Source organism: Chionomys nivalis, chromosome 2 (assembly GCF_950005125.1).
Source record: "Chionomys nivalis chromosome 2, mChiNiv1.1, whole genome shotgun sequence".
NCBI lineage: Eukaryota > Metazoa > Chordata > Mammalia > Rodentia > Cricetidae > Chionomys > Chionomys nivalis.
In genome coordinates this window covers 20,690,068-20,705,040 of record NC_080087.1, presented here as the reverse complement: position 1 = coordinate 20,705,040, position 14,973 = coordinate 20,690,068, and the positions used below count along the sequence as shown (strand labels likewise).

Genomic DNA, 14,973 nt, shown 5'->3' with positions numbered 1-14,973 from the left:
CAGACTCTGTGGCATCATTCACTTTCCCTCTGAGAAAGACAGGCAGGCAGTGTAAAGGGAACGGGAACCCACCAGCACGTGCCTGACGTCGTAGCCCTCAGCCTCCTCCCACATTCATTCTGATGATCTCAGAAAAGGCATCATATTTTTGACTTATTGATTTCTTCCTTTTTTTCTTTGTGTATGTGTGTGTGGTTGGTGTGGGCAGGTGAGGGGCAAAGGGAAAGAAAAAATGAATTAAAGCCATTTGTCTTTGAGACTAGCTATTTGTGTAGAAAATGTTCTCTTGGTTTTTGTTTTGTGTGACCAAGTCCTTTCTCCACACTATTATCCAAAGACGCGCTGTGTGTAGAGAAGCTTCTGCGGCCTGGGCTCCCTGGGCTCCCTCTCTAGAAAACACAGCGATGCTGCCTGGGAATTGAATGCGCACACCGTTTCCCGCATGCTTTACTTCAGGGAGACTCCCTGTAACAGCATAGTTAACGTGCCTCCTGGTTTTCCCCAGCCCTGACTGAGGTCTGATTGACAAAAAAATGATGCTTCCTTAAATCATGATGCTTCTTTTTGGATGGGTTGCCCAAGCTGGGGCTGTTCCATTTGCCAGCCCAAGGGTCGCCTGAACACCTTTCTCACTCTGGGCGTGGGGAATAGAAAATGCTTACCCAAGGGCAAGGGAGAACAGTCAAAAGAACAGAGACCTTCAACACTCCAGAAGACAAAAGATCTGTTCCTCTCCATGTCTGTTCCTCTCTCACCAGCCTTCCTCTGGCTGAGGCAGTACAACAGGCACATATCATTAACCACAGGCTAACAATATTCTCCGATGCTAATAGAGCAGTATTTTATATAATCTCCCGAGTTTGAAGAGCCATATAATATAAATGAGCTGAAGGACAAGCCGGCCAGGTGCCTGGAGTCACTTGACCCTGTCCCCCTAGCACAAGCCGCGTTCACCCACACTGCTCCTTACTGATAGTCTCATCACTCTGCCTGCCTTCCTCCTTGCCAGCACCGCACTCTGTATTCTCCTCTGTTCCATGGCTTCAGTTTGCCACTGTTTAGATAGCTTGGGGGTCATCGGCGTATTTCAACCCTGGGCTCTCTGACGCCAACTTTATCCTCACACGGTGGATACGCTCCTTGAAAGAGAAGCGTTCTGATGTCATTAGCTCATTTTCACTTTAGTTAGACTTAAGCACGGGTGTCAGTAGCAAAGGATGAAAATCTGACTGACTTTGGGGCTCCTGGTGACACCACGCTGTGTACTTCACCCCCCAGGTAACAGTGACCAGTCTGGGTCTCAGGAGAAGCTGCTGGTGGACAGCCAAGGCCTGAGCGGATGTTCCCCACGAGACTCCGGATGCTATGAAAGCAGCGAGCACTTGGAAAATGGTAATGTTTGCACTAACTTCTAGAACAAGCTTCAGCAATCCCCAGCTTCAAATGTGTAAGATATTCTCTCCAAAGGCTCGATTCTTGTCTGGCAATGAAGCCATGGGTCATCTTTCCATTTCGGGCCTCGTCCCCCACCGCTCTTCAGTTAGCATCTGCGCTCATTCCTCCTGGCTGCTAGGTGAAGTTTATAAATTCTGTCTAAAATACCTGTGGCCATAAAACTTAAATTGTGTGTCTCTTGTGCCCTTTTCTTCACATAGTAACTACCAACATCTCAGTGCTGGGAATGATTAGGCCCATAAGGAAAACAATTTACCAGGTTGACCATCCATCAAGGGTACCCTGGCAACCGTGTTCTGTATGTCGTAGCTGCAAAGCCCGATTCTGGAAGCAATTGCCCCTAGAGAGGGTGACTAGAAAGGCCACGTGTCTTATTTGTGGCTTCTCTCTCCTAACAGTTGGGAAGCAGACGATATAAAACTCCTAAAGCCTCCTCCATACAGAACCAAGGTCTTAAGCGGAATAAGGCAAAAAGGGTAAATGGCATGGCAGGGGACTGTGGCTTCCTGTTGTGTGCCCTGAATTCCTATTATTGTAAGATTAGAAGCAGTAGTAAAGAGTTCATACTGCCATCATGTCCTAAGTCTCTGTTGGACACTTGAAGACGATAGAAGAACATACCCTGGTTCCATAGCATATACCAGCTATTGGAATTCTCATCTGGTACTAATAGGTTAGGCTATTTTTTCACATGTACTGAAGCAAACTATCTTAAGCTATAGGTTGCAGTTTGTTACTGGGTTGTGAAGTCAGTTTAGTGACCCATGGATAATGGTTTTGTAGGACGCAGTAGAAATCAACACATTCCATATGGTCAGGTTAGAATCATTAGTAACGTTACTATAGTCTTTACTTCACATGTGACTGTTGGATGGTAGACATAAAAATGTGTTTCTTTATGTAAATCATGTTTAAAAACAAATAGCATGGGAGAGTTATTTTGAGGAGTACCCAAACTTTTTCTAAGCTAAGACAAATAAATGCTGTGTTCAAATTCTCATGAGGAGCTTACTCCCAGTTACCAACCATACTCTTAAAGTAACCCCACCTCTGCATCGGCACCCCAGTCATCTCATCCACCTTACACTGATGTCAATTCTGATAAGCATCACGGGAACCTAGCAATGTACCCCTAAGCTCTGCCACCCAGAATGTTTTCTCAATTTGGAAGATAAGCAGGTCCTCTGATGCTTCACATTTAGATAGCTTGGTCAGTGCAACGCAAACCCATCCAGGAGCACAGCACTCTGTCATTTTTAGCAAACAGCAAATCTTCGGGTAGGTTTGGGAGGCATTTTTCTTCTCTATTTGTAACTTTTCTGGGGCTGAAGCCGTCTGGTAAATAACTCCAGCAGTGCTGGCCTGGTAAGTCCGGAAAGGAAGATAGCACTGGCAAAGGGTTTAATGCCCAGAAGAACTTAGGAAAACCTATTGGCGAACTGGATGAAATTCGCTGGTGAGCCGTGCTTAGATTTCAGGGGAAGTCAGGGCTCTTTCTATATGAAGAATGTGAACCTGGCATTAATACATACATGGTTTAGGTTGGGAGGTAATGAGAGGAAAACATGTTTCCAAAGCTCGTGCTCCATGAGTGTTAAGAGTTCTCTATTTCAGCTGACTTTTAAGCTTTCATATGGTCTGCTCTCTGAAGCATTTCTTTTCCATTTAGCTGTGGTGATTCTTCTGTTAATGAGAAACGGGATGGTAGCCAATACATTGAGTCGTAACCGTAGGCCATATCTCCATGTAGCAACAGAATAGGGACCTCCGAAGAAGGGGCTAGTGTGTTGCCATTGAATAGTGGAGAGATCCAGGTAGGACAGGGTTTTCAATATGAGCCTCTTCATAGAGGACGCATGCCATTTGACCAGGCTTCTCTGCTTTGCAGGATATAAATATTTCATATGCTGATTGGGGTCTTATCGAAAAGGATGGCCTCGTTAATAAAAAGTCCAATTGAGGAGAGAGCTGTTCTCATCTGCCAGCCTTAGGGTCTGTAGTTATGCTTGGCGTGAAACACTTCATATTATCAGTTTGAGGTTTGAGGAAGCTTAGAAAGCTGTGAAATCATGAATGGAGACTCTTTTTCTCCCTGCTGATGAAGGCTAAACCGCTTGTACTGCTAGAGCCCCAGGCCTGCCTTTCTGTTCCATTTCCTTCATCTCTACTGCCTTACAGAGAGACTTTTTATCAAAGAAAGCCTTCTGTTTGCCCCGAAGCAGCTACTTCCCTTATTGCGTGGGCACCATCCAACCCGTTTTCTTGCTCTCCCTATCGTGTGGGTCCACAGCCTGATTTCTCCCTGCTGCTCTTTGCGGATCACATTGAAAGGGTGATATTGCTCAAAGGGGGAGTTAGAGTTCAAAATTAAAATACTGAATTCAGGATGTTTACTGATAAGTTGGTGGGGGGAACCTCTTAGTTATATTAATAATATGCTAGTTTTTTAGTGATTAGACACAGCCTTTTTTTGTACCTTCCAAGCTTGACAAAGAGTTGTGGTGTTTCATCCTTTTCTAGAGTAACTTAATCACGTGGCTCAGATGTTCTGTTACCCAGAGTATTCTTAGGTTTATCAGACCAGGGACACAACATTATGTCGTTATCAAAAGAAGAGATAAAGCGCCATTGGTGTGTGTGTGTGTGTGTGTGTGTGTGTGTGTGTGTATGAATTGCCTGGGCTTAAACACATGCCTAAATAGTCAGTGATCATAAGCTTGCCTGTGTTATATACGTGCTTACATAGTCAGTGATCATGCGCTTGCCCGTCCCTACACACATACCTACATAGTCAATTAGCATGCGCTTACCTATGCTACACACATACCTACATGATCACTGCACGTTCCCAGTAAAGCGTGTCACACAATAGCTGCCGCTGTAAATATAAATCAGAAGCTATCAGATTGCTGGGTTACGGCTGGCTGATGTTCAGCTAACAGTCTAGCGATTCGCTTTAATCAGTTGCCGCACTAGAAGGTCCGAATAAGTATTTTGTAGATGGTCTCTGGCAAAACACTCCCCGCAGCTTGTTTACCGGTCAGTATCAAAGTCGCCTCCTCGTCGTTTTTTGTGTAAATATATTCAAGTCAAATAGCATCAAGGAAAGGATGACTTGCGTGCTGTTTTGTTTTAATCACCCACTGTGGGGACCACTCATAGAACCTGCTCTAAGAAATCAGTTTAGAAAGTCAAGCCGCCAAACATCTTACGGCTTGGTTTCTAAGTAGGGCGTGCATAGCCAATCAACCTTCTATACTGAATGCAGCTTGGAATAGACATTAACCCTCGGCTGCTTCTGCTTGGCGCAGCATTTCATTTCCACGTAACCAATTCGTTTCCACCAATATAAGTACTTTAATGAGACCAGAATTCTTTATAAAAATAAAAATGGGTCCCTAATCACCCTACATTTTTTCAGTGTCCTAAGTGAAAGTTTTGTTGATGCAGGAATTATGTCCCTACTAATCCATGTTTGTACCTTCATGCCACTGACTTTAAAACGTGGTTGTAAAAATATCTCTTTCTCTCAAGGCAAAACTCAAAAACCCAGCGTGCTGTCTACCAAGTCGTCCACGGAGTCCAACTTGAAGTCTTTCAACAGGAGCCAGCCAGGCAACTACCCGACATTGCCGTTAACAAAATCAGTGGAGGTGCGCCAGCAGGGAGAGGAAGGCCGGCTGGGCCGAGGTCTAGCCCCAGACACTGCCCAGCGCGGTGATGTGCCCTGTGGGACTGGTTCGAATAAAAACCGAAGGAGCCTCCCTGTCTCCATCTGTCGCAGCTGTGAAACCCTGGAGGGTCCTCAGTCCGCGGAAAGTTGGCCCCGATCCCATTCCCTGGATGACCTTCAGGGTGACGCTGATGCCGGCAATGATGTACCTACCAAGGTGCAGGAAGCCTGTCCTCAGAATGTACCGGAAGTGCCACAAAAGACATCTGCCTGTTCCTCCGAGGCTCCGCCCCGAGGCCGAGATCCTACTGCAGAAGACGGGATGCTTCTGACCCAAAGCAAGAGATTTTCTGATCCCCCAAAAATGATGACTAAGAAACTGGATGGCCCCACAGTGACCTCTAATCTTGGCGTATCTCCTCCTCAGTGTGTTCCCAGAAATTTCGAGGCTCAGCCTCCAGTTAAACCTGGCTTAATAAGGACGTCTCTTGAGGGTCACAGAAAAGGACATGACCACCACCCCCTGGGCACCAAAGAAGGGGTAGATGGGGAACAGAGCGCCCCTGAGACCAGGACACAGCCCAGACATCCATCGCAGCCCCCACCTGTGCCTGCCAAGAAGAGTCGAGAGCGCCTGACCAATGGCCTGCACCTGGTCCCCAGCCTGGAGGCGCCCACCCTGCCGCTGAAGAAGGCCAGCCCTGCCAGTCCCGTCAGCCCCTGTGACTGCCCCTCTCCCCGGGAGCCCAGGCCTCCCTCGGGAACTGAGCCGGGCAGTCCAACCTGCGCAAGACCTCCGCCCTGGCTGGCGGAGCTGCCCGAGAGCACCAGCCTGCAAGAGCATGGTGTGAAGCTGGGCCCAGCGCTGAGCAGGAAGGTTTCCTGCATCCGGGGCGTGGACTTGGAGATGCTCACCGAGAACAAGCTGCAAGCTGAGGGCATTGATCTCACCGAGGAGCCCTACTCTGATAAGGTATCCGAGGCCTGGGCCTCAGGGCCTCTGACTGTTATTTTTCTCAGATGAGAACCAGGTAAGGGGAAGGCCATGGCCACAGGTGCTCTGCAGACGGTATGGCTCATTCTACTTATGACCTCTGTGAGCGGGAAATGTATCCCTTTCCCCGGGATTCAATACAAATGCAGCTTCATGGTTTTCTTTCCCCCTTGCTTGGTTTTAGCTTTTGGCAGCTGCGCTTATCAGGGAGCACAGTTAGTGCCAGAACTGGTTCCCTAATGGGATGGTGTAATAGCAAGAGAGACCTGAATTTAGCGTACATAGCCCACAGGCAGTGTGTGTTCCTTCCTGTGTAGTTCAACTGGGGTTTTCAAATAACCCGTGTTATCTCCTCCCTGTCAGATTGCTGTAAGCAAATACAGTTGCTGGGAGCATACCTAGCAAACTGTCGAGCCTTCCAGTTCAGTGTCCTGTTCTGGTGTGCGACAGCAATTACACACTAAGGAGCTGGGAGGCATGATGTGAAACCCTAATGCACCCAAACCGTTCACATCTGTGATGAAACACGGTTCCGTTTGAAAAGAGAAAAGAGAAAAACGTACCGACACCAAAGCGACTTTGAAGACAAATCGATGATAATAGAAGAGGCTGTGCTTTTCTTCGGGAAATGCATCTTCTGTCATAACGTGTTCCCAAGAGTCGCTGTCGTTAAATTCTTATGATCATCAGTGCCTCGCAAGAACAGCCCCTGTCCCCTTTGATAATGATGGCTGTGTAGCTCTGAAGGGGAAATGGGGAGACTTGTGTAGTAAATATGTCCGGGTGTGACAGTGGCGTCTTCTCAGATGAAGGGCAAATAGGATCTGTGGAGTAATGGCTTGGCTTTCCACAGACTAGGAGACCATGCTCAGCCACACTAAGGCACTGAGTTTTGTAAAAGTGAGTTTCAGGCATCGGAAAATAGAGGATTGTGTTGTCTTAGTTCTGTTTTGAAACATTTAGAGCTTATTGGTGTCTGGAAGATAAAGATGTACGCATGCTCCTTGTCAAGTGTCCGTCCCAGTAATAAACGGGACATGCTCCTTTTGAACTAACCCTTGGTGTTATTTTCTGAGAGCTAAGCCTTCACGTTTGTTGGATCTTAGGTGGGGGAAATGTCTGTACCACCATTCATGCCCCATTCCTCTTTCCCCTGGCAGCATGGCCGCTGTGGGATCCCTGAAGCTCTGGTGCAGAGATATGCCGAAGACTTAGATCAGCCTGAGAGGGACGTTGCCACCAATATGGACCAGATCCGGGTGAAGCTGCTTCGGAAGCAGCATCGTATGGCGGTGAGCACCCCACATTTTGGGGAGGAACCCATAGCGTTCTGTAGTACAAGACCCGGGCTGGCAAGGGTTAGCAGCACAAGGGCTTGCTAGAGCCCTGGGAAGAAAATAACATGGTCTGCTTAGATTTTGATTTCGTTTTTTGGAGGGGTTTATACATGCCAGAAAAGGCCTCTGATGCCGAGCCACACTGCCGACTTTTGTTTGTTTGTTTAGGCATGGCCTCACTGTGTAGTTCAGGTTAACTTTCAATTTGTGAACCTCCTGCCTCAGCTTCTTGAACACTGGGATTGCAGGCATCATGGTAGGATGCTCAGGCTAAGACCATTTTAGTTCAATAAGAGGAGTAAGTTCAAGGGATCTCTGTGCACCCCAGGGGAATTGCAGTTGACATCGGTGTGTTATATACTCGGAAGGCGCTGAGCCAACTTTATTCTTAGTCTATGAGAGAAAGGTCTGTGGAGTGGGAAAGAGTGAATGTGTTAAGAAGTTTGGCTTAGATATTCTGCATTTCTCCAAACACCAACACTGTTCGTCCCAAGGATATAAAACTTCTATGTCTCAATTTTCAATGGGTCATTTCTGTGCACATGTGAAATAAAAAATGCACAGGTTTAAGCCTCGCTGTTTATATTTATGAGATCATGAATCTGTTTTAGTAAAATATTTTTCTTACGACCAAGATTCCAAGGTTTTTATTAAGTGAATATTCTATGGTTTAGCCAATTATTTATCAATAAATGTTTAGGGTTTTTCTCCTAGTTTTTTTATTTTAAATGATATAGTGAAAAGCAGCTTGTTTTTTTTAAAAAAATATATTTGTGGAATTCCCAATAATATCTGAGAATTTCTATACTTTTATGAGAGTTCACTTTGTCAAGATTGTACAAAATCAGGGCTGGAGAGATGGCCCAGCGAGCAAAACACACAAGCATGGGACCCAGATTTTACCTCTATAACATCATAGGTCATGACCCATACTTAAGTGTCACTAGGGAGACAGAGACAAGTGGATCCCCGGAGCTCACTGAGCACCCAGTCTGGCTGAGTCAGCCAGTTCCAGATGAAGCCGGAAGCCCTGCTTCAAAATAAAAGATGGACAGCTCCTGAGTAAGGACGTGGAAGGTTGACCTCTGACCTCCACACACATGTTGTATGCCTTCGTGAACATGAGTACACGCACAATTACACACATTGTATGGGCTTTGACACTCTGAACATCTTCTTCCGAAAGACAACCTTCTCTGTGCCTACCAATCAGGTTTTAACATCCGTTTCTCTGCCCTAGTCAACTCTGGATATTATTAGATTTTAAACTGTTGACTAATCGTGAACATTTAAATATTTGATTTTCTGGTTGTTACTATAGGGTCAAATACAGGAGAGGTGACACTTTTCAAAACCCTACCCATTGAGCACCGTTTTCGACACGGCCACGCCTGTTTGTCTCTGCAGTTCTCCTTCGTTAAAGGATTTCGTGGAGACAAAAATAGCAGGACATATATAAATGCCTGCAGGTTGGAACCTTACGCACATAACTGGGATTTGATCTAACCCCAAATTCCTTCTGGAATCTTCTAGATTAATCCTTGAAAATCTTTCTCATTTTTGAGCAGAGTTCTTGACGTTTGACATCTCTTAGCCGTGGTATAGCTTAGTCCCGTCCCTCTTAGCCAACAGAAAGTAACCCTCTCCTGGTACCTGTCCAATCTTCATGACATGACTTTCCTTATTTACCCAGATCCCAAGTGGTGGGCTGACGGAAATCTGCAGAAAGCCCCTCTCTCCTGGATGTGTTGCCTCTGTGTCGGATTGGCTCATTTCCATTGGCCTGCCCATGTACACCAGCACCCTTTCTGACGCAGGGTTCAGCATGCTGAGCCAAGTGCCTTCCCTGTCCCCCACTTGCCTTCAGGAGGCCGGCATCACAGAGGAGAGACACATAAGGAAGCTCATATCCGCAGCCAGACTCTTCAAACTGCCACCAAGCCCTGAGACCATGTAGCCAGGCCTGCCATGGCCCTCCCTGGACAAGAGCCAGCCTTCCACTGTGCTTATGAAGCTGATACAATCCCTCTAAATCTGCTGGGGTTGACCTGATCCAGAAGGAAAGTCCCCACTTGGGGCTCCCAGACCAGGATTGGTACCAGAACCGAGGAAAAAGTACCCCTCCACGCCAAGGAAATCGGTGTGGTTCTCTTCGATCCCCAAAGGCAAGACAAGCACTTAGTTTTGTTTTCAGACACAGAAGAGCCAAGATGCCAACTTATTGCAAACACTGTGTATCCAGTCTGTCTTTGTGCTGGCAGAGGGGCTAGAAGAGGGCAAGGCAGCCCGCTTGTGTCTGATGGTGCCCTTGCCCATCTGTCGGTCACCCCGCTGGATGCCGGAGCCCGATGGGCTGAGTGAGCTAGGCCAAAGCAGCAGACTCTGGACTTACTGTACACTATTGCCCAGACTCATCTGTTCAGAAGTGAGAGCGGCTGACGACACCAAGAGCAAGACAGCCCTGCTCTCCTGTAGATAAACAAGAGACATTTTAATTGCTTTTTGGCAATTAGCTTTTGTTTGCCTTAATATAAACTTTTAATCAGTTATCTATCTAGTGTCTGCAACCCTTAACCCTAGTTCCAGATCTTCAGCTTAGACTGCCACCTAACGTATTGGGGGTGTTTTCAGCAAAATAGCCTTTTTTTTTTAACAGTCTCATTCTAACGTGGTTTATTTTATAGGGGTGACTCAAGGCACACATTTCATGTTGACTTTTAGCTTTTAAACTAACCACGATTTCAGTACAAGTCCATCTGTACTCACAGAGGGGCACGTATGTTCACGTGAGCACGTGTGGAACGGCCCTTCATCCCAGTCTCTTTAGTGAGTGCCCGTCGTGGTGGCCACGATGCAGTGGTGACCATGGTGCCGCAGCATTTACGTGGAATCCCGGTCGTCAGCTAGTGGATCGCCTCGGCAGAAAGTCCTTGTCATGTTGCGTATTTCAGAAAGTTTTTTTTTCCTAAAAAGGGAAGTAGTTACATGCAGTTTGTTGGTTTGTTGTTTGTTTTACTTTTTTTTTTTTTTCCTTTTTGGCCAGTTCTACAATTGTTTTTTATCTCTCATTTGTTTCTTAGATAATTATTTTAACTCAAACAAAGGTTCATCATGGAGCCAGACAAGCCACATTGTGTGTTAAACTCTGCATCTTTTCAACTGTTCTTCCGGCTGCGATTCAGCGTAATCCCTTCTTGTCTGATGTCTGGTTTCCTGGCAATCGGCAAACTTAGACAGATGCCCGGTGCCATCGGTTTGCCATGCAGTGTTTTTCGTTCACGTTCTTGAGCATCATGTGAAGGCTCAAGTTCTCACAGAGGCGCTTTGATCAAAAGTCCTCTGATATGTCACTAGATTATTAGAACACGATTTCCCTCAGGAGAGGAGGGCAAGTAGTTTTCTTAATAACAAAACCATCCCGACCATAGGCTTCATATGGCTGAACCCCTGGCTCTGAGGAAAGGGACATTCTCAGGTGATGTCTTTTTTATTTTATTTTATTTTATTTTCACACGTCGGTATGCATTTAAAATAACACTATGTTCCCTCAGTTTCGCTCACCTTCTATAAGATGCCGTGTGAAGAAGTCCAGACGAGTTAGACTAAAAAGGCAAAGCCCCTGGATTCCTATTGGACTCTTAAAGAAAGACCGCATGCTTGGCCTCCTGGGTTATGGCCCAGCCCACCTCGTGGGTGGGGATGCAGGGTTCTCAGCCAGCTACAGCATGCGGGTTGTTTCACGGGCTGGTGTGGGACTGGTGTTCAGAAACAGGCGTCTCATGCTTTTGAAGTAACCCTGGCCTGACATCGTAACAGATTCTGCTCACGATTTTAGCTGAGTAAAGAGACGAGAAAAAGTCACGTTAGCGGTACCAAGGGAGAATGAGAAATCTCATGTGAACTTCCAAGGTTTAGTCCATTCTCAGTGTAGGGTTTTTTTTTCTTTTCAGTCAAATTAGCACCAGAGGTCTTGAGAATGCCAAACAATATTTTTTATCACTCTGGAAATTATTGCCTTTGCATGGAAAATAAATTCAGGGACCATGAATTTAGTGTGAATGTCTGAAGGGGTTGAGGTGGTTCTCTCTCTCTCTTTCTCTTTCTCTCCCTTCCAATATATCTGTAGTGTTTGGTTTTTCTTTGCTTTTAACAGTTCATTTGGTTTGAATAAAGCCTGAATGTTGGTGTGTGGCCCTGAGGTGGCCTGGGGCTGTGAGTGGACAGGTGGCAGGCTTTAGCAATATCCAGTTTTGACCAGTTGTATTTGGTACAGAATTTTGAGTGACGGCGAAACTTGTTGTCTTTGGAAAGCACAAAAGAAAGCTGGAAAGGCATTTCGGCTCAGGTAGCTACCCAGAATGTGTGTGATTTGTGCGTCTCAGCTGTCCGCAGAGAAAGCAGCTGCCCAAACTTCGATTTACATTCCCAGATGATAAGAGCAAATAGCTTTTCATGGCCTTGCATATTTGGGGGCCCTTTTCTCTGTCCTGACCCCAGGTGTGGATGAAATTGGGAATGATTCCTCTGTGAGAAGTGTTTCCCCGACACAGCCTAGTGTGTTCCACAGCTGCAGCAGAGCTGAGGTTGATTCCCAAGTCGCTGCTGTGTGCGGGCCGAGTGAGGTTCCAGAAAAGTCTAACTGTCTTGCGTCCAAGTTATCTTGATTTTTAAATTGATAGAAAAGAAAAACAAACTGTCAAGCAAGTTATATGACAACTAACAACATTGCACTTTCTGTATATGAAATCAATATTTAAATAACTTATTTTTCTCCATGGCTGTTCTTAAACCTTGTAAGTAGCTGTAATATACCAATACCAATACGGTCTTGCAATTGCTTCAGCCCAAGAAAGCTGTGTATTGTTTTAAAATTTGTACAAACAAATTATTGTGATGATCCATTTAGAAGAAGCAAGGCGGACAGGAGGGTTTTCCTGCGCATCAAAACCTGTCTATAATTATTGTCATCTATGTACTTAGGGGAAAAGTAAATAAATTTCTTCAGTTGAGTCTGTTTCTTTTGTTCTGGTGGCGCTTCAAAGACAGAAGAAAAATGAAAGAGAAACTTGAAAATCTTAAAAAATAAAAGGGAGTGTGGTTGAGGAGTGCAGTGTTTTGTGAAAATATTAATTGTACAGGGGTCTTTTTTTTTAATGACTCACAAAGGTTCTTTGTCTGATGTCTGTGTGTATGTGTGCATGTGTATGTGGGCATGCATGTGCCATGACAAATGTCTGGCGTTCAGGCGGTCCTGGGTGACCTCGACTTCCATCTTGTTTGAGACAGTCTCTTATGTGTAAAGTGCTCTGTCCACCAGGAGGTCTGAGCTACAAGCTTCCAGAGTCTGCCTCACGTCTCACCGTGTGAGCACATGAACTGCTGCATCCAGCTTTGCGTGGATCTGAATATCCAAGCTCAGGTCCCCACACTCAACACAGCAAGTGTTCTAGTTCCCGAGCCATCTCCTCAGCCCTGCTCATTTCCGATAGCAAAGCACACTAATCAAACAGTTTTTCTTTCTGAATACATAACAGAGAGCCATAATCATAACATCTTTTTTGGAAGTCATCTCTCTAAGCTTATCGTCCTCAAGTGAAGACTCCATGGCCAGGTACATGGTTGACTTGACCAATAATTCACAGTGAAATGTAATAACCAGACTTACATCTGCTACTGAAAGAGAGAGCAGTTCAGGTTAAGATAGTCCAGGAATTAGCCAACTTGACAAAAATGTGTTTCCGACATTGGTGAATCAGGGTTGGTATAAAGATCAGGGTTTAGTTTCATTTGGTTTGGCTTTTGTGGTGGGAGGGCTTGAACCCAGGCCGTTGCATATGGCAGGCAAGTGCTCTGCCTGGTAGCTCCAGCCCATCCCCCAAAGAGGAGGGTTCAACAGTAACATTTCTCGAGTATATAATATATGCTCATGAAACAAAACAAAATGCGTCTCCTTTCTTGCCCTCGACTTCATTTCTCCCTCCTCCCCCTCCAGGCAGCTCTTGCCACAGCTGCTGGCCTAGCTTTTCAGACATAGTGTAGACAGACATAATTCCATGTGAATTGCATGTGGATGATAGTATATTCTTCATTTGCTTTTAAATGAATGTATTCTGGCTATCTCATGTCCACATCCTTCCATTCTCTTAAAGGCTGTGTAGTAGTCTATCATGCAGATGATTTATTTAACCAAACCTCTGCAGGTATGAAAACTCTCACTTGTCAGGTTTTATTTGTTTGTTTGGTTTTTTAGCTGTTAGGAATTTTCTAAAAACCTCTATCACTTGGCAGGTAGAACAGCTGGCTTCCAAGTGTACATATTCTAAATTATGATCAGATATTACAAATCCAACTGACCAATCTCATCAAAGTACACCTTACTGTGGTAGGTTGGGTATCTTGAGGTTTTTCTTCAGTGACAACTTTGTTATAAACCTGACTTCACATATAAAGTCCTAATGGGGACAGGGCTGAAGAATTTCATCATTTAATAGTTTAAATACCACATTATAGGTGGGTTTCATTTAATAATCCTCTGTGTGGTTACCAGCCCCCCAAGATGCTGGCACCCCCCCCCCAAGCCCCTTAACCTCAGTTCTGCTGAACAAGGTGGCCCATCTCATAATGGGCAGGTTCGGCATCTTCTCCAACTTCAGAGCCATCTGATGGTGCCCAGTCCAGGATGAGGCAGCTCCTGTCTTGTTGTATGGAGCGGCAGGCCGCTTCCCTGCCACCCTGGCTCCCGCATGGCTTCCCGCCACCTGTCTAGCTTTCCCCAAAATAATTACACGGAAACTGTATTCTTTTAAACACTGCTTGGCCCATTAGCTCCAGCCTCTTATTGGCTAACTCTTACATATTGATCTAACCCATTTCTAATATTCTGTGTAGCACCACGAGCTGGCTTACCAGGAAAGATCTTAACCTGCGTCTGTCTGGAGTGGGAGAATCATGGCAACTCACTGACTCGGCTTCTTTCTCCCAGCATTCTGTTCTGTCTACTCCACCTACCTAATTTTCTGTCCTATCAGGGCCAAGCAGTTTTCTTTATTAATTAACCAATGAAAGCAAAAGATTAATACAAGACCCACCTCCATCACGGTCTTGTTCGGGGCAGCGTTTACTCGTGTATGCTAGCTTACCTGATCTGGCAGGTAAGGTAAAGGCCTTCTAGCATCAGTTGCGATGCCTTGTACCAACTTTCCCCAGAGAACTTGGGGATACTTGTCAAAATGAATCTCGTAGTGATGTCACGGTCATGGCCCCTGGTCCTGTGGCCTCTAGGTCTTCCTCGGTAGGCATAGCATATCCAAAAGAAGAGAGCCAAAGTTTAATTTCCTTTCTTCTGATTATTGTTGGGCATCTGTAAAACTTTGAGTTTTTCTATCCTTATCAATTTAGCAAGATATTGCTGTGTTGTAACGTTTAATAAATATTGATCAAATGTAAAAGCTAAACCTACATTAAATATCTAATGCAGCCATGATCCTAGAAAATGTCCCACCACCAGTTTTTCC

The 14,973-nt window shown here is 45.5% G+C and overlaps 1 protein-coding gene across 6 annotated transcripts in view; it reads left to right on the top strand.

The window, feature by feature from the left end:
• The window catches only part of Sash1 (SAM and SH3 domain containing 1), a 168,552-nt gene extending 156,084 nt beyond the window's left edge, over nt 1–12,468 (top strand). For all 6 annotated transcript variants that reach the window (XM_057761365.1, XM_057761364.1, XM_057761367.1 and 3 more), the window contains 4 exons: nt 1,279–1,392; nt 4,990–6,101; nt 7,283–7,414; nt 9,153–12,468. In XM_057761365.1, coding sequence (XP_057617348.1) covers nt 1,279–1,392; nt 4,990–6,101; nt 7,283–7,414; nt 9,153–9,416 — 1,622 coding nt within the window. In that variant the 3' untranslated portion in view covers nt 9,417–12,468. The remainder of the gene's footprint in view (nt 1–1,278; nt 1,393–4,989; nt 6,102–7,282; nt 7,415–9,152) is intronic.
• The last annotated feature ends 2,505 nt before the right edge of the window (nt 12,469–14,973 follow it).